The sequence below is a fragment of the Pollicipes pollicipes genome, unplaced genomic scaffold (assembly GCF_011947565.3).
Source record: "Pollicipes pollicipes isolate AB1234 unplaced genomic scaffold, Ppol_2.1 Scaffold_6686;HRSCAF=7923_pilon_pilon_pilon, whole genome shotgun sequence".
Taxonomy (NCBI): domain Eukaryota; kingdom Metazoa; phylum Arthropoda; class Thecostraca; order Pollicipedomorpha; family Pollicipedidae; genus Pollicipes; species Pollicipes pollicipes.
Window position 1 is genome coordinate 31720522 of NW_023596921.1, and position 20115 is coordinate 31740636.

General features: G+C 51.3%; 1 protein-coding gene across 1 annotated transcript in view; it reads right to left on the reverse strand.

Moving 5' to 3' along the window:
- LOC119108185 (tyrosine-protein phosphatase 99A) overlaps positions 1 to 20115 on the reverse strand; it is a 66189-nt gene that overhangs the window by 34960 nt on the left and 11114 nt on the right. The window contains exons 4-9 of the mRNA XM_037231762.1: positions 15655 to 15839; positions 14930 to 15123; positions 11571 to 11685; positions 3985 to 4176; positions 3172 to 3355; positions 2808 to 2904 (exon numbers count right to left, since the gene is read on the reverse strand). Coding sequence (XP_037087657.1) covers positions 2808 to 2904; positions 3172 to 3355; positions 3985 to 4176; positions 11571 to 11685; positions 14930 to 15123; positions 15655 to 15839 — 967 coding nt within the window. The remainder of the gene's footprint in view (positions 1 to 2807; positions 2905 to 3171; positions 3356 to 3984; positions 4177 to 11570; positions 11686 to 14929; positions 15124 to 15654; positions 15840 to 20115) is intronic.

The window sequence follows — 20115 nt, forward strand, 5'->3', positions numbered from 1 at the left end:
TAATTCTTAGTTTAAGGTAGGTAGCCGAACCCGTGAGGAACAAAATGGATTGAATTCAAATGAAAGCATTATGCATGCGTTCCGATTATTGTGTGCATCATAAATTGCACACCACTTACCATCGGTTGCCACCTAATATCTATTTGTCCGGCAGAATTATGCTTTGCGTAGACATATTGCAGATCCATGCAACAGGGACAATGCGGGATCACGCCCACCAGTCAACAAACAATGGGAGGGCCCTTCACAGCGGCCACTCGTCGGGGTCATGTCCACCAACCGCCAAGCCTTGGGACAGCCCTAGACTGTGGCCGCTCGTGGAAGTCACGCCCGCCAACCGCCAAGCACGGGGAGAGCCCTAGACAGCGGTCAGTCGTCGGGGCAGCACGCCAGTGATGCGGAACATCGCTCTCAGCGCCGCCCCGACCAATCCAATCAACCTTAAGAGGCTAACCTTTGCGCAGGGTCCCGACTTAAACAAAAGTGGTGCGAGGCCGGCCCCGGGGGAGGCCCGCTTCTGGGGCCGGAGCTGGCGGCTGCAGCGGCCGGGACGGGCGATCCGTCATGTCGGTGACGGCGGCTGGAGCGGCCGCGGCGTACGGTGTGCACCGCCGGGGCGCTCTCCCCCTCCCCGCCGCCCAGAGGCCGGCGGATGGCGGGGGTGACGGCGGCTGGGGCGGCCGCGGCGTGCGGTGTGCACCGCCGGGGCGCTCTCCCCCTCCCCGCCCCCCAGAAGCCAGCGGATGGCGGGCGGCGTCAGGCGTACCGCCGTGTCAGGACAGGCTCCTGGTACTCACCAACTCCTGGCACTCAAGCTGCACCCAAGCTGAGGCAGTACAGTTTTCATGCAGCGGTGAATGTTTCTCTTGGTCCCTATGCTCGTGAAATGCGATTTACGCATGACAGAATAGCATGACGGCTCGTGTGGCGTGGGACAAGTGAGCTGACTGTAACGCGACTTTGACATGGGAATTATAGATTAACAGCATGTGGACGATGCCAGAACCTTATATCATTCAGCCACTTACCTCACCAATGATGGAAAGTCCACCGTTCATTGGAGTTCAGAACGCAATGGCTGGCCGACGTGGCGATCTCGAGTCAGGGTTACAAATCACACTGCTCGTTAATTGACTAGCCTTTCTTCTGGCCAGGCCTCATTTTCGGCCGGGAAAATCAATGAATTAGTATTAATTGGCGAATTTGGTGATTGTGACAAAGCGTTGGGAAAGCAAAATATCTTATTTGGATATTGGTTTTAATGGACTTGAGTGGGCTTCCCTTATTTTTCAGGAGTGGCCTCGTTAGAATAAGAAATGGACCTCCTTAGGTTTTTAGGAATGGGCCTTCCAAATACTTTGGAATGGACCCATTTGGGAATTTAGGAATGAGCTCAATTAGTTTCTTAGAAATGGACCTCCTCAGTTTTTAAGGAATAAACCCCCCTGATTTCTAAGAATATGTCTCCGTGGTTGTTTAAGAATGGGTCTAGCCTATCTCAGATTGAGCCGCAGCGTACTGTATTGCAAACCGGTTATTGCAAACGCAAGAAAGGATATTGGCCTTTTGTAGGCCAATTACCGGCGCACTTATCGGTTGAACACGAATGCGATTGCCTAGAAGGGGGCGCGTTCAGCTGTATCACGCAGTTTGCTCTCTGATGTCGTACCTGCCCTGACTGCGGAGACCTGACATCAGTCTTAAAAACGTCCCAGAATGGGCGGATTTCTGGTGCGCTTTGAAGAGCGCGTCTCAGACTGATCAGACCGATGCACATTTTGGGCGATTCGATTGTCCGTCCCGTCCTCAGACAAAAATGCATTGGTCTTGCGTCCCTAACGTGGGATCGCCGAGATCTGGGCCACCGTTGTGCAGGTTTTTTTTCGCAACTCGCAAATGGTCCATTTTCCTTGTCAATTACGTAAGTAAAGATATACTTTGCTCAAACCGCAATAGTAGGAAAATCGCCTAGGTCAACCAGACTGTTTGAAAATAATCTAAATGTGTAAAGCAAAAATACCAAAGCTGCGTTCCTTGTTCCTGAAGATCTCAGAAATATGTGATTAGCTGTTGCATGCATATCGTCTAGAAAGCGTGACAGCGGCCGCCGGTCGAGCGGGGCCGCTTACGCTGGCGTTGCTTTCAGCGGTTCAGGGTTGACAGGGTTTCAGCGGTTCAGTGGTTCAGCGGTTCAGGATCAATCGGTCTGCGGCCCCGTTCGCAGTTCAGCTGCCAACGGGTGACAGAGCAGCCAGCCTTCTCGTCCGCGGCAATTCAGTCCGAGTGCCCCAGCCGCTGATTTCAGGGCACAATATAAAATGTGCCTTTTATTTTTATATTATGTATTTTATGTATTTTGTATTTTATATATTCTATTTTGTATTTTAACCGAAATGCGTACGCAAAGCAGTGCTGAGCACGATGGCACGTCGATTATTTTGTAACATACGCACTTGCCTCATACGGCTCAGCAATGGAAATCTGCTTGCCTTCCGCAGCAAAACTTTTATACCACCAAGTCCAGCAGAGAAAACAATGCTCGAGCCTCTATCCAAAAGTGCACGAAAAGTAGGCTATGAGACACCACACTATATCAGGTCGTTGTATTGTATGCTACGAGGCCGCCCTTTACTTCCAACTCGCGCACACGCCCATTCGTCCATTACAGATCACGCATGCAAAAAAGAGATTTTGCGGGCGCAAAAAATAGGTGCTTAAGTGACAGAGTGAGCATGCGCCAGAAGCATGGTTCTGCAATCAGTGCCAGAGCAGTAAGCAGGTGGTGACGAGCATGACGCTCCTCCTACCGTGTACTGCAGCCGGTCGCTCTGAACAGGGACCATCCGCTCGATGAAGTCTCGGCTGTCTCCAGAGCGATAGAGCAGATAGTACAGATCAACCAGGCTGAAATAACAGCAAATGTCAGGCGCTAATACAATGAAATAAATAACCATGGTAAGGCTGACATTCGCCCACTGACTTCCGTTGGCAGTCAGTTCGCTGCAGTGCGACTGACGCAGGCAATATTATCAGCACTTAGAAATCCTCAACCGCAACATCTTGCTTTGATTTACCCAGTTGCATAGCACAATAAAGTAGCCCGCAATTTAGGTTGATGTTTGCTGACGTCTATAACACGCGCATTGACGCCACGCGCCATGGTGCGCTCACCCATAGACGATCTCCGGTTTACGCCACTGCAGTCCCAGTGACGTGTCCGTCGGGCACGTGATGTTGGTGATGACGGGCGCCCCCGGACCGCTGACGTCAGTCCGTGCCCGCACAGGGAACGAGCGGTCGCCCTCGCCGGCCCCCGTCACCGCCTTCAGCCACACGCTGTACTCTGTGTCCGGATCTGTGGGTCGCAGTGATGCCACTGACTCAGGCGGTGTGCCCGGTCCTGTTCTTTGGATGTCATTGCCATCACAGACACACACCGCAGTCCCGGTGTGGCTGTGTAAGTCCAGAGGTAAATGGCACGAACTGGATTACCGGCCGGGCTCTTTGGGTTCAAGTGTCGTCACTAACGCGCTATTTTCCTTGTCCGGCTCTGTGGGCTGCAGTGACGTCACTGATAAATGAACTCTCTGTGCTGTTCAATAACGGTAATATGACCTCGATAACCAAACACCATTGTGTTCAACCGTGCGAAGCTGTATAGTGCCATATGGCTCTGCAGCGCAATATCAGATTAGCCGTTTTCTAGAACTGGTAATAAGCCACAATACCGCGAATCAAGCATGTTGAAAGGAGCAAGAGGTGTGTTTAATGCAGATTAAAAGTGAGCCCAATTGCACAAATGAATATTTAATGCTGTTAACGAGACACATAGCTGATTTGGACTACTACTTAATGCATAATTATGCCGAGTCCACACACCCACAGACTGTTTGAGAGCACGCAATACAAGAGTCTGCATAAGCATGCCAAGGAGCACGAGCGCCTGAACGCCCGCCATGTGTTCCTGAAGCCGTCTCCCCTCACCGAGGTTGGTGATGGTGAAGGTCCTGCGATCGCCGTCAGGCACGGCTCGGCGCATGACCTGGCCTTTGTCGGCCGTCCAGTAGGCGTTGTAGCCGCGCACCAGGCCGTTGGGCCGGCGCGGCGGCACCCAGCGCAGCACCACGCTGCGGTCCCGCACGCTGGAGAAGCTGACGTTCACGGGCCGCGACGGCACTGCCGGACAGCGCGCGGCGCGTGACGAGGCGCCACCCGACGGCCGCCCGCCGGCAGGTCGGCCCTTTCGGGGAAAACGCTCATCTGGGTGGCGTTCGTCGCGCCCGGACTTTTAAATTGCGCGCACATACTTGAGCAGGGGGGATGTCACGCGTTCACAGTGTTCGCGCGTCGCGCGCCGCGCCTGACGACTGGAGCCCCAGGCTGCGGCGCGGCACTGTTGCGGCGGACAGTGGAACACTTCATGCATTGGATCAATCCACGGATTGTGGATCAATCCGCGGACTGGATTGGACCGGATCAGATATTTTCACTAAAACATGTGTCGGATTTTGAAACTTACCAGCTCACACGGTTTTCGCGGATCAAATATAAATCAAAATGGAAATCACCACTTAACGTTCCTACAATGCTCAAAAGAGACATCAACCGAGAAAAGTATCTTAACACCATTAAAATACAGTAGTTTGAATTACAAGCAATGTACAGGCAGATTACATAATACATAACTCAGCCACATAATCCTCAAATAAATTCTCTGCTGAATAGGTCACATTGACAACTTTATATGGGTGAGTGACACTCATATATGCTGATATTGAAAACTGCTCTGTCAAATCATCACACAACTACTTTTGTAACTACTACTATAGGTTTGATCTTGCCAGCAGTCCCATTGAACCATAGTGGCTGCCATTGCATATCAGAGTTGAAAAAGTAGGCGGAAAATGTTTTGTTGGCAAATTGCACACCATAGAGCTTTGAACTGCAAGCTCGTGTTTGAGGAAATTAAAAGAAACTTATCTCCATGGAAACACTATTTTCTGTTGGCTTAGTCAGTCAGTCAAGTTTTAGTTATCACCATCTTCAAACAAGTGTGATGCTTCAGCTAATCTAATGGCAGGTGAATGTCAGAGCAAAATTGCATCCTCAATATCACTCAGTGATCTTCAAAATTGATACATCTCAGAGAATGACCATGTCGTCCTCAACAACCATGGACCAAAGACACCCTCCTCACCCAGTAGTTAGTTGCTTGATGTGAGTTAGGTAGTCTTTACATCCAGCAAAAAACTTTTATTTTAGGTAGGCAGCTATCAATTTGTGTCCTATTCATTCTGCCTCCACTCGTATTATCCATACACAAATTTGGACGTTAACAATACATTTGCGTAGCTATGACTTTTCTGTAATGGTTTAGGAGATTCAGAGCACTTTACACAGAAAAACAGGAAATTTACGTGGGTGAATATGGCACCCAATACCATCCATTCATGCCTCAAATGAAGATTTGGTGAGATTCTGAGCATCTGGTGCGATCACCACGGTCCTTCATAGCAAGTGGGCAGCATGCATATAGGATGTCAAAGCACCAGTGGTCATGACAAAAGTCGGATGACTGGCGAAATGTACGTTATTCTCTCTCATGTTTTTGAACGCGGAAGGATATTTTATTGGTATCTGTGGCGCTCACGACGCAGAAAAGACTTATCAAACTGATAAAACGCTGTCCCATAACAAATGCGAAGTGCCGTAATATTGTCGATGTATCTGGAATAATTGTTTTTCTGTATAAATGCAACTTCTTGCACCTGCACGATTTACGATTACAAATAAAATAGTTTTCGCGCTTTTTCCCACATGAACAAACAAGGGAGATCTGGCAGCATATGGCGTTTTGGCCAGGTGGCTGAAGAAATGACGCAACTCTTTCATATTCCTGCATGAAAAAGGGAAAGACGGCACCGCAGGCACCTGCCGGTGGGCAGTCGCGCGCCCTGATTGCAAGTTACACGCAGCAGGTAATCTAGCGGGAAATAATGGTCGCTGTTGAGTTCGTTTCACCAGCTGCTGTGTCCAGGAACGCATGCTCACATCATTTACCACATGTGAGGTGAGATGGTCGGTTTATTTATTCAAAAGGCGCACTAGGTGGGTGTCGTTTTGCACTTGTTAACTGGGTACCGTTGAAACTGTCGAGTGGCAGGTGCAGATATATTGCACGTAACCTGAAGTCTGGAATTTTTAGATAGTATGCTCACACCTTTAGGTTGGTGAAACGAGGGGCGAGCTTGGCCCCTAATGGTGCTCATGAATTATTGGCTTAGATAATTGTAATATTATTGAAAGCAAGGTGAGTCTTATTGCAAAATTGTATAGCCAAGAGGCAACAAGCTGTGTTTAATCTTTTGGCACCCAATCGTGTATACCAACTTATTGTACGTTTTCCCAATAGAAATTAACAAACAAATACAATTTAACGTACTCAAAAGCACTAATTTTGCTGTTCACATAATAAAAAGTCCTTTATGTTGGAGTGGATCTGCACGGAGCCATCTGAAAAACATCTGGCAATTCGAACCGGATGACGTAATGAGAAATCTGGGAAAGGCGGACTGGCAATCAAACCGAATTTGGACCAGCCTGATTGGACTGGACCGGATCCTGAAAATTAATTCCATGAAGTTCTTTAACAGACAGCTTGGGCTTGTGCAGACGGGCTGTGTGCAGGACGTGAATGAGTGTTGACAGGCAAGGCGTCCAATGACTTAGTCCTCAAGGTGTCCTCGCGTTTGGTGCCAATTTATGCTGGCTTCTTAACCGTACGTGACGCTGACATACGTTGCAGCCTTTTACACTGGTTTCTGGTTTTATCAATATGCTTTGATATTCGATCCATAATTTTTTATGAGATTATGCCTATATCCCAACTAATTGCATCCTACTTTGAGCATTTTTTAATCGCTTGCCGTGAATTTTAGCAACGGCTGATTGTCCATAGCCGATCACTGCCCCAGTGGCCAGGGACAGTCGCAATCTATCATCGGCTTTCCACGCACCATTCCTAGAGGATACAGATGCGCGCCCAGCACGGGACAGTACAGGGACATGGCCAGCATGGGGTCCGCAGAACAGGCAAGCTGCCCACAATATCCTCTCAAAAACGTTACGTTGGTGGGTGTAAGCATGACGGCAGGCTGCCAGGCTAATTTTCAAGCGTAACCATTTTTAAGGGACACACACTATTCGGGATTTTTCGATAATTATTTCCATATAATTTCGCAAACCAAACAGGCTTAGCAGCCCGAGCCAGACCACAAGTCGCGTTTGGGGGCTCTTTGCGATATAAACAGGGATGCTTGCGTTGAAGTCGCTTTCTGTGACCGATCCGACAGTCAAAGCCGGCCTTTAAGGGTACCGCTGGGCGAAATTACGTGACGTCAACACAGCTATCGCGCCGTAGGGGCCGATGCCTTACTGGCGTTGAACGAGCAGCGTCACTCCGCACTAGATTCTTCAGCAGACGAGTGGTAAAACAGTATTGTCTGCAGCAGATGGCGCAGCACTGGATCACGGTATTGCACGCGCTGAAATATTCTGCACTATGTGGTTAGATTAGGCTTATTATAATCATCTCATCATAGCGCATCACATTCATGAAAGGACTTGTCAAGCCTAAAATCGTACTCATCAGTAGTACTCATAAAATCGTACTCATCATATATATATATATATATATATATATATATATATTTGCTCCACTGGGTGACTTTTCAGTAATTAGCGCGGTCACTACGTGGAGGTATACAAAACAACACAGTTTATATCATACCAACATCTGCGACACAACCCAAGCAATCTTAAGCCAAACCTTGCATAGGGTTTGCGAACGATCGTAAGCCAGGAGACGCTCTGATCAGGCTCACTGTGCCGAGAAGCGTCGACTGATATTGAAGCCACCGATCTGACATACGCCATTGAAGGATATGCGTGGCAACGCCGACGGCACCGGCCGTTCAGTCCCAGGGTCTAGCAAAGTAGAACTCGTAAGCGCGCCGCCCACCCCGTGCGTACCCTGGATGAATGCAGCTCTGTTGAATCAGTAGCTCGAATGACTCGGGTTGATATGTCAGAGGGCAGCTCAACTCCGCCTGCGAGCGCTTTAGGGAGCAGCCACGACCGTCGAAGCCCGAGCTTCATGACCGGTTGACCGGTTGACCTTTGACCGGTTGACCGGCTGACCGGTTGACTGGTTGAAGCCCAAGCTTCATGGCCGGTCGCGATCAGCCAGCAGTGCGCTCGCTCTCGGCCATCTCACAGCACACGGAGCCGGACAAATATGCTAGGTTCTTCTGAAACCAGTGATGATTTAGAGCGCCGAAGTTGGCTGCTTTCTGTACTGCTTTCTGCTTTCTGTTCGGTATTTCGTGTGCTTCGATGCGTCCGCTTCAAACTGTGAAACAGCGCAGAAAGTGTGACCACAAGGGAGCCTGAAGTAAGAACAGCTGCCAGAAACAACGGCAGATGGTAGGGGAAAATTTGTGCGCCATTTTGCAAAGCCCAGCTACCAAGCTGTCCCAACAGCGAATAATTTGGGAGATTCGTTTGTCCCATGAAACGTGGGAATAAACAATGATGATATAGATCAGGCGAAATGCATGCCATGACCACAGGAGCAAACTGGAAACCATGTGCGCGCGGACTGTTCACCGGGCTTCATGGAAAGCTTCCAGTTTTGGCGGGTTTCTGTTCACCGGGCTTCATGAAAAGTTCCAGTTTTGGCGGGTTTTATCATAGTTCGGTTATGTATAGATCACTTAAGAGCTGGTTGAAGAGTGCGTCCCTTTTTCAGCATTCTCAGCCTTTCCAACAATGTTGGATCAGCTGGGCGCCCCAGCCTATGAAACAGGCATCATCAGCTCAGCCAGCTGCTTGCCTGTGGGAGGATGTGAGATGAGCTTAGCAGATGCTCATTTAAAAAATCAAAAGTTATATAAAAGAACAGGGACGCAAATGAGGCCTTGGAACGTTCCGGATCCTCTTTAGGTGGGAGCAGCTAACTCCAGACCCTTTCCCATATTGATTATTCTTTGAGCGATCCCCCTCCCCGCAGCTGTCTCGGTGGACTGTCTGTCTCGAAAGCGGTGCTGTTCATCAGTATACTTTGCTGGCATATGTCAACACTGGTGTCAGCACCGACCGTAGTGCTGCGCCCAGCCAGCTGTTGCAGACAGTGCCGGCGTCGGCTCGATGACAGAGGTGACCTTAAACATCAGCCACGGGGTTGACCTCACACATCGGCCACAGGGGTGACCTCTCACGTCGGCCACGGGGAGGACCTCACACATCAGCCACGGGGATGACCTCACACATCAGCCACAGGGGGTGACCTCTTACGTCGGCCACGGGGTTGACCTCACACATCAGCCACAGGAATGACCTCACACATCAGCCACGGGGATGACCTCACACATCGGCCACAGGGGTGACCTCTCACGTCGGCCACGGGGAGGACCTCACACATCGGCCACCGGGAGGACCTCACACATCGGCCACGGGGAGGACCTCACACATCGGCCACAGGGGTGACCTCACACATCGGCCACGGAGATGACCTCACACATCGGCCACAGGGAGGACCTCACACATCGGCCACGGAGATGACTTTACACATAGGCCACAGGGGTGACCTCACACATCGGCCAAAGGGATGACCTCACGCATCGGCCACAGGGATGACCTCACACATAGGCCACGGGAGTGACCTCACACATCGGCCACAGGGGTGACCTCACACATCGGCCACAGGGGTGACCTCACACATCGGCCGCAGGGGTGACCTCACGCATCGGCCACAGGGGTGACCTCACGCATCGGCCACGGGGATGACCTCACACATCAGCCACGGGAGTGACCTCACACATCGGCCACAGGGGTGACCTGACACATTGGCCGGCCGGCTGCATCTGCTGAATGGCTGTATTAGCACCTCTTCTAGGGAATGTTCAGCGACAGAACGCCCCAATTACACAAAATTCGAAGTGTATATTTTAGCATATCAATTTGCCTACAACGTACTTATTTCTGATCTATCCTCCCGTTTTACATTACTTGATTCTTACATGAAGACGAAAAACACCAACAAAGATGTGCAGTGAAATGGCCGCGATATATAATGGGGCTATGACAAAAATTTAGTACGAGACTAAAACAGTTGCGAGGACGGGGAAATACTTGTTCAATGGGAAAGGGAATACATGCGCGTGTGGTGCACTTCAACCCGCACATGATACGACAACCTTCGCCCTGGTGGGGGAATGAGACCACCGCCCCCTGAGATTTGCGGAGAACATCTCTCCGGCATGTCGTTCAATCGCACTCAGATCCTGGTAGCCTCTAAGACATTCATTGAACGTGTTCTGACACTATAAACGTTTCCCTAAGGTTTCTGTTTTCTGTGAAATAACGGCCCTTTTGGAGCACTGCACGGCGATCCTCGGCCGGTGCGGACGACGGGTGGCAACCGACGATTCCGCGGGCTATGCAGGGCGGGCCAACACCGTTCCATCAACGGAGCCCTAGGTCACAGATGTATGCTCACAAACTTTGAACTACATTCGTTACATATATAGTTGAACAAGGCATACACCTGTTTGGTTTCGTGTCGCTACGTATTATTGTCTTTTACGTATGAACTTGTAATGCGGACAAAATTTGATTTTAAGAAAAATTCGCCCCTTGGCCTGACATTGTGGCGTACATTTCAATCAGCAACATAGCGGTTTTTACCAATCGCAAGATCTCGTTGAGATCAATCCACTGCTGTTTCCGATACGCTCTATCTTTCTTAGCTTGGAAACTGCAGGTTGGGGTCGTCTCCCCATCTCTATCAATCCACGTTATGAAAAACGCCCAATTAGGGCGATGGTTACAAAGGACCTGGGTTGTAGATTTGGTTGCAGAAAATGGGGCTAAAACGTGCCGAGAGGGCGCGGCTATGGCGTCCCCGCTCGCGTAGACCACACTCCCAGCGCGCGTTATGCTGCCCCGGCATGCGACAGAGCACTGCGGAACAGTCTACATTCCCGGTTCGTCGACGACCGGAGCAGGCCGTAGGCATAGCACGCTGGCTCGCGTATAATCACGGGATTTTTCCTTTTTCTAGCGAGCGCAGCATTTTCCGACCTGGCTCCCTGCCCCGCCATCGGTGATAGCACCAGGAAGGGGTGGGAAGTGGACTTGTTCAAGAGCAGTCCTGGGATTTAACATTAAACCTCCGGATTTTCTTACATCGTTTCTGTGAGAAAGCAAGAAGAAAAATGAGTGGTCAATCACACATAATTCTCTCCGACAACGACCGGATCATCTGTACCGAGCGCCGTTCGGAACAGTTTCCCCACATTCTGGACAATCATACCCGATTACTGTTCGTCCGGCTGCTAAGCCTCGGAGTCCGACTGGCGGAGCGCCGGCGGCTGCAGGCTGACGGATGGCCTGTGCAATGCTGCCGGGCTCAGGAGCCGAGCGGCGGCGGCGGCCGCGCTCAGTCCAGCCGGCTCACCCGGCTCAGCGGCGCCCGGGACTGCTCTGCTCGCTCAGGGTCTGCTCCTTACCGCCCTCGCCCGTGGTGGCGGTGATGGTGGCTGGCGGTCCCAGGTCCTGCGGATTCTTCACCTGTAGAGTGATCTCGTACCTCGTGTACGGCTCCAGGTCCTCGATGAAGTAGCTCTGTTGGGCAGAACAGGCTACTGCCATTGCGGGCCAGCATACCACATACGTGGATAGCAACAATGCGAAATGAGAAATCAAATTTGACATACGTCTGCACGTCAACCCACAGTTGGGGGAGCTTCATGGAAAAGACATTCTAACTGACACCGAGATGGATTTTTTTGTGTTTAACTGTAGAGGCGATCTTGTCAGTTGCGAATTAGCTGTATTGGATCTGGAATGTTTCAAGAATTAACTAACTAATTTAGTTTGATCTCCTAATTGGTCGGTAGGGCGGGGCAAGAAGCATGTTGAAGGCTCTCAGTGAAAAAGCCGGCCCCGAGAGATATTCCCCACGTACCGCATGCCCCCCCCCCCCCCCAAATGGGCGCAAATAAGCAAGGCAGCTGACGTGTCCTTACAACTCGGTAGCCAACAGTTATGGCCCCACCGTTTAAGGGAAATCCAAATGTGTCGTCCTGGTATTTAGCATTGAGGGGGCTGTGATTGGACAGTAAGAGGAGCCCCTAATTACTTAGAACAGGAAACCGCTTGGGTAGAGCCGTGGAGGGCTCGGGGCGGATCGTCAATCATTCCTCTCCCGGTCGGGGAATTAGGGGCACCTTTATTCCAGCCCAGAGTACCTACTGGTTATCATTCTGAAAACACTGGAGTATGGGACCCGGGTCGGTACTGAAATCATCAGAGGGACGCATCACTCATCGGTCTCGTCCTCGACGCAGAAAGGCCCCTCACCGGAGTACTTGATCCCAGGTCGCCAAAGGGCCGCACTGGCCCAGACGAATCTTTCACCAGAGCATGCGGTTCAGTTATTAGCGTTATTTATTATTGGCCTTCCGGCCTAGGTCCTCTAATACGACCTCCGAGCAGCCCTTCGGACCATCTAATCGCGCCCTTGATCGCATTTCGGGCAGGGATACTCGCAAAGTCCATTGCTGTCAACCCCAGCAAGTCTGCCACGTCGGGCCGACGCCAACAGCTTTGGCACATTCGACTCGCACGGTCAGTCCACTCCATTCGACGTCGGATGTCTTCGCGACATACCCCCACAAAGCAGTAAGGCCCCACTCGGCACCCATCGACCCGAATCACAGATGCATCTGACAAAGTTTTGCAACGGGTGAGCAGGTCTGGCCGCCGGCGCGAAACTTCTACGATTTGCTGCCTCTTCGGATCTTTTATCACAGCAGGGGGTAATTGAAATCTCACTGCGGCGCCTCCTGAGAGTATAAGTTAGCAAACATGGCAGACCATAGGAAAGTTGGCCCATTCGGTGCAGCATGTGGCTCTTACTCCGTGTGTTCAATTGACCTTGACCTCCCTGAAGTACGACCATCAATTTTGGGTATCGCCTTTGGTAATAGTCATCCCTCACGGCCCCTATACCACAGCCTCGCCGGTCTGAGAGATATCCAGCTATCCTTTGTTCCAGGATTCTGACGCTAATTAACCCAGTGGAATGTCGACTTGTCATGTTCATGATGATGAGCTGCGTTTGTGCCTACACCTTAAGTGTTAAGAATCAGGCAACAGCCTAAATATATGCATGATCGATCTTGGAAGAGAAAAAAGAAGTTTATGAAAAGATGAACACGAGGTTCCGGCTCCTTTCTATAGCTCTAATTGCTTTAATGGCCTAACTCACCTTGCTAATTACCATTTCTGTTGAAACAAGCGTAATTCCAGTCACACACAAAGGTCATGGCAGCATAACTATCATATGTGCTTCAGAACTATTACGGGATACCGTTGTCCTCAGCCACATACACGTCGAGGTGCTAAAACAGAATGGGGTCCCGCAAAAGATTCATGATACATCTCCGCCTCAGCTTTCATCGCAGGCCATGGTCATCTGCCGACAAATCATGTTTGCCATACAGTAAAAGGCACCGTTCCGCAGCCCGTCAACGGCTGGAACGCCGCACCTCCGCCACCTGTATCGAAGCTTCCGGATTGGATTGGTTGTCCGCTGAGCAATCACGCTTTCAGCGATCAACTCCAGACAAGCTTCGGCGGGGGCCGCGGTGCAGCACGTGCGAGGGCGGCGCGACCCGCACCGCCACTCATCCCAGCACGGTCGGCGGCCAATATCCAGAGTGGCCGGCGGCGGACGGCTCGTTCGGCCGCCTTTACGACAGGTGCCGGGCCGGTGGCGCGCGGCGGGGACACACGAGGGCCGCGGCGACCGGGCGCCGGACCCGATGCGCCGCTAACACTCCGGAATTAGTGCCATCACCGCGATGTCATCCCATGCAGAATCGCCGTAGTTTGACACTTACGGCGGCTGTCATCCAACTTTCGCACATCTTAGGGCCGGCCGGACAGCTCGATAGCCCCAGCAGGCCGGCTTTCCGGCGGAATGACTGCCACTGCCGAGGAGTTCCAGCCGACTTTGATTTAATGACGTATTATGTAAGTGAATGAAATGCACTCAATGACATTAATTGATGCTGTTTAACGGCTGATGCTGCTTGTTACGGCAGCCATTTTTCAGCGGGTTGTCTATTTTTCAGTCGGGAACGAGGGAACGAGACTCTCGTGACGAGAAGCCTCGTGTAAGTGATGCTATCGACTCTTGAACAGAAGTCCCTTTGACACCTCGTCTATCTATATCACTTTAGCTTGATTGTGTGGCAGGACGCAGCCCGAAAAATTCACACCACGCTGTTGAGGCGAGTGAAAATTTACGACCGTCATTGTAAATGCAATAGGCCTTAAGTGTTCCCTCCCGCAATGTGCGGAAACGATAAAATGTTTAGGACAGAGGTTGACTAATAACGATGTTCAACAGCCATTTCGATCTCTAAAAATGTGAACCTTGAGGCAGAGTTAACTCAAGTGCTCCATGACATCAATTCGTCTCACATGCCTTGAACAGCTGCAGACGGAACGTTGCGTGCCGGACAGACGCTACATCGCGAACAGACATCGCGAACATCGCGAATGCACGCGCGGTTGGCGCCCTGAGCCGCGTACCGCGGTCTGACCCGTCCGGCAGCAGACCTGCGGCTGGTGCTGCTGACCACTCCAGCCTGTCGTGAATAGGGTGTGCGTGTGGGGAGCGGAGGGGAGGGGAGGGGAGCACCCGGTTAGGACAGACATGTACCTGAAGGGCGCTGACAGCCGGCTGTAGCTGGGGGGAAGGGGGGGGAGCGACCTCACCCGGTCCGACACGTCGTGCAGCTGGACACTGCAGGCCAGAACCTGCTGCGGTGGTGGAAGGGGGGAAAGGTGGCCTTACCCGGTCCGACACGTCGTGCAGCTGGACGCTGCTGGCCGGTCCCGACCGGCGGCCTGGCTCGGCCCGCCGGTACGTCAGGTGGTAGCCGGTGAACTCCCCGTGCAGCGTGTGGTCGGCCGGGGGCCGCCAGCCCACCTCTATAGAGGTGGACGACCGGTTCCGGGCATATGTCAGCTTCGGTGGCGCCCCGGGACCTGCGGCGGGAGACAGCAGGTGGCGCACTCATGCTGCGGTGGTGAGGTAGTGAGGTCTCAATAGCGTAACCTCCATGGCGCTGTCATCGTGTGGTGAGAATTAGCGTTTGAACATACGGACATCAGCGCAAAAGATATCACGGTCTTTTAGACCACCATTTAGAAGGCTGCAATGTCTTGCAGTCACGCAAGGACACACACAACGAGATATGTTCTCGAATCCTGATTTACGCCCTGGCGACGTCATGAGTTTAAAAGTCAAACAAGAAATTGTTTTTTTGCTCGCGCGTAGCTTCTGTTGCATTTCCTTATCGTGCAAACCGGATAGACGAGTCCATGCTAGGCTAGCGCTAGCCGCTGACTTCCCACGACCATTGAAGAGACATATCCTACGTGTATTGACAGAACAGGGGACATTGCTGCGTACGCCGCAACCCACAACGTTCTCGAACGCCCAACTTACGCCCTCAGAGGATGGTGACTTACACCCTCTGAGGGAGCGATTGAGGCTCTCTGAGGGTGCTGACTTACGCTCTCGGAGTGTGCTGACTGGATACGAGGCGTCGCTGGGCCGGCTGTAGCCCATGTCGTTGGCGGCCACCACGCGGAAGGTGTAGACGGTAAACGGTGTGAGGTCGGCGACCGTGGCGTTGGTCTGGCTGCCGGCAGTGCGGTGGCCCGCCTCGACCGCAGGCCACGTGCCCGTATCGCCGTACCTGACGACGGAGCGCGCGCGTCAGCCGACAATGTCAACACCGACGGCCGCATCGCCGGTATCAGTGCCACTTGCTGGCAGCGTTGGACTTCGATGGATGTCCACTTCTCGCGGTCAGAACCAGCTTAGATGTATGTTTTATCAGCTCAGATGAATCGGTCCAAATTAACTGTTCAAATTACTCGTGTTCAATCTATGTCTGCAAGCTCTGCCCTTTCGTGCAGCACAAAACTTCTAATTAAGCTGTCGAGCATAGACAGCGAAGACTGAAATACGAGCGTCGCTTTTTGGTGGTCGTGATTTAGCCCTGCCGCCTCCGGCTTACGGTGTCCAGATCCGGTACAACCAGACACCGCTGCGCCTACCGCCGATACCGCTCTGCCACCGATGATGACTGTGTCCGCTAGCATGGTCGCCTGTTTACCGCCGCTCGGAGTCGTCTGATCGTGCCAGAATGGCGGCATGATTTGCGGAGCGCCCGGCGCCTGGCAGTGGACGGGCACGAGCGCTGGTACGGCGGGCACGCCCGGAGTCTACTGCCTTCGGTCGCCACGGTGCGCGGCCGACGCGACAGCGGCCCCTTCGGACGCGTCGGCGACGGCCGCACGCGCGCCTGACGCACGTGCCGGCCGCCGGACGGGCGACCGGGCCTGCAGGCGGCACACCTCAAAAGCAAACACGCCATTCGAAGCCGCGGGCGTGGCACAAGGTGTACGGCCCCACGGCGCGAATAGCGCACGAGCCAGGCCTGGGAGCGGGCCGGCTGGCGCCCGGCGCTGCTGCGCAGGCCGGTGCGGCACCACTCGCATGCCGGCCGGCCATCAGCCGTGGCCCGGCCCGGCCACCGTCGCCCCGTCCCCCAGCCAGGCCGGTCGCCTCGGGGCAAATCGCTCGCTGCTCCGGCGTGAGAAGTCATCCTCGAGCGAGACGAACGGTGCGTTATAGTTTGTGATAGACTCGTGGTCGTGGTCCAGTGGCCGGTTTTCTCCCTCTCTCGCTCTGCGTGTAGCCAAGTTTGCAGCAAAGTTTTCAATTGATTGCGAAGTAGCCTTGAGACCAGACTTGTTACAGCTAAATTAAAGCTACCGTGGTCAAACGTGCAATGAATTTAAAAGATTCTATTAGTGCGAGAGTGCTTTAGAAACAAGCCGCAAGTCAATGCTGGCCAAAAACACGGAGATAATGAAAGAAAAGTCCTCTCAGACCCTCAGTAGATGAATGACAGTACAAATCAAGCTCGGAATTCAGTGAGCAGCCATATTTCCGAGTCCTCAAGTATATCTGAGCGTTTTGGGCAAGAAGTGTCATCTGTAGATATCTGGGTAGGTCTGCTCCTTGTCATGTATATGGGCATCTACGTTTCTCATAAAGTGTATGGTTGCATCTATTTCACAACATTCCGGTAGTCTGTCAGTCTGAAAATGCTCCCGTCCTGATGACGGCACGTGCCCAGCGGAGCGACCACAGTGCCCGACACCGCCCGTTACTCGCAAAGTTAGCCACACGGCGCGTGGCAAACGTCGTGTCCTGGCCGAATATGTAAACGGCGCCGGCCATATTTCCAGCGATATTGCCAGCGGGCGGTATGGATTCGACAGCGGCAACTGTATACCCGTCCAGGTGTGTAATGCGATGACTATAATTGGGCAGTTCCAATATTGCCGGGCGTTATTCGACGAAACAGAAACTGCACGCTCCGCGAGAATGGAAGCTAAACAAGAGAAGTGCAATTAAGGGGTAAATAATGATCCCATTACGAACAATCAGCGGCCCATATAGGGACGACAAATCAGACACGTGACATTAAACAAGCTCCGCGCAGAGCGTACCATGATAGTGGACATACTCCAAATGTATGAAAGTCGTCACGCAAGAAACAGGGCCCTGATTACAGTGAGGGCACACTCTGTAACAGGCTAAGGGAGCTGACTTTTCAGGCATTAATCTGACACCTTCGGGAGTATTCCATCAGCCCCGATCGCTTGGCGGCGTCACTTCTAACACCCTTGCAGCCCGAGGGTCCAAGCGTCGTATTGGAAATATTCTAATAGCAATCGATAGATCGGGTCTGTCCCGCATAGGACATTTTTCTTTGGCGTCTTTCGCGCGACTAGTACACTCAAATTGTCACGCCAAATTATCCTAAACATTGCCGAATGCTTCGAACGATTTTGAAGTTCCTTTTTACTCGCAATAGCGTTCTCAAGCTTTCCAACTAGCATTAAGCAAACAAGTGTTTCAATGCATGCAATTATCATACCGTCATGAAATAACGTTAGTGTCAGGCCAGGCCCGATTAACACGCGCCCGGGTGGCAGCCTAAATATGCTGCGCTCGGATGGGGGGGGGGGGGATCAATTTGACCCCAGCTGAGATCTCGTGAACTAAGAAAACTAGAGACACCAAATTTACAGGGTGTATTGACCTGTACGTGAATTCCCTGAGGTCAAAGTCTCAGGTTCCTAGATTATGACCATTAGGTCAAAAAAGGTCAAACAATTTGAAGTTCCAGGCTGGTCTCCAAAGTGCCCCCCAGAACCTAGATAACGTTTCTAAGCAAAATTTCACATTTCCATTGAAGGTCAGTGACCTTGTTTGACCTTTTGAAGGTCAAGGTGACCAAAATCATACAAGATTGCTTTGGGTTTTGCATTTGACTAAGCGACAAAGATTACGCCAGGCAGTATGTTTCTAAAACAAAATGTTGACCTGGGTCATGTTAGGTTAATGACTTATTCCGACGTCTAAGAAGTCCATGGAAGATGTATAATGCGCTCCTGCTATCAATGAACTCGAAATCAGTACTAGAAACTATCCCATACAGCAAGCCCTAGAGTAACAAAACAAGTCGGTTTTGACCTTGGTGTGAACTTCATACATGACCTTAGGTCAATGCAATTTACTCATTCAACTGCTGTGTTGTCTAAGAAAGCACCTCAGGGATGTATGGCTTCATCTAGCACTCCGTTGTTGGATCAGATGGAAGGATCCCCTAGAAATTGCCGTCGCTGAAACCATGGTCTGATTTTGGCCTGCCATAGATCAGCGACCTTACAATCTAAATACATCTAATTTCGTGATGCCAAACGATCATCCATTTAATTGTCTACACCTATGCAAAGTTTGGCGTGGCTACGCCGCACCGTTCGGAAAACATTCTAAAAAAACCTTCGGGGGGTCAATTTGACCCCCATCCGAGCGCGTGTTAACGTTCAAGTAAGGTCCAGATCAAGGCAGGTCAAGATCTGATCAGCTCACTAATTTTTGTTTGGCTGTTTTGGGTCATACGGCTTAGAGCATCCATTGCATTGTAAATCGTCTTAATCACATCGGGCTATCTACAAGAAATAAGCTACTAAAATGCCTTTGGTTTGACGATTGTAGCTTGGACCCACACGCTGATAATGATGTAGTGTTGTCTAACAAAGTATGGCTGGCCATAACTGACATTCGGTGAAACCAGTCCATGAATGGCATAAAAACAGGGGAACACGAAATAAAGCCGAAGATCACTGCGTGTAGATGCAAAAACACCCACACAGGCCTTCCAAGCTCATCGAAAAATAGTACAGTAACGTGCAAAGCAAAAGCATGTTGATTTTTATAGAACGAACCAAACTCCGCACCCAAAAACTACAGTTTGGTATTTATGTCTGCAACAGTTCAGAACTTGTTCCAAAAAATCAAAGGGTGCCTTTTTCTAAGTTATTGTGGGTTAAAAAACGAGGATGTAAGGGCATGATACTGGTTCTCGTGTCATGCTAGTTGAATGACGTGTCTGGTTTTATACCTTGCACCCCAGTTCCTTTGTCTTACTGCATCACAGCAATCCGCAGAACACGTTGACAGTAGCTGAAGACGAACGCAACGCCCAAAAGAGCCGCTTGAACCATGAGCACTCACTCATATTCAAACATGCATAGACCTGTGTTCGTAGATGCGACCATTTCTGCCACGTTTTGCCATGACAGTTGATATCGCCGTAAGCCTAGGCTGCACTCGTAGTAGAAAATATGAAAATAAACCAGCGAGCGCTGGAAAAGCAGTCATCAGCATCGGTGACAAAACACAGTTGCATTTCGAACACCCGGTCTCTGCAGTACTGCAGCTCACGGAGGTTAGTTACCACAAACGATACACAAAACTGCTTCGTCTTTCAACACTGTTCCGATCCCTCACTACATGACGGTGCTACTCTATGAAATAAGACGCGAAGATAACGCCGTACAACGACGAAGTAGGCCCAGTGTGCCTGCCGGATGTAGTTTATCGAATGC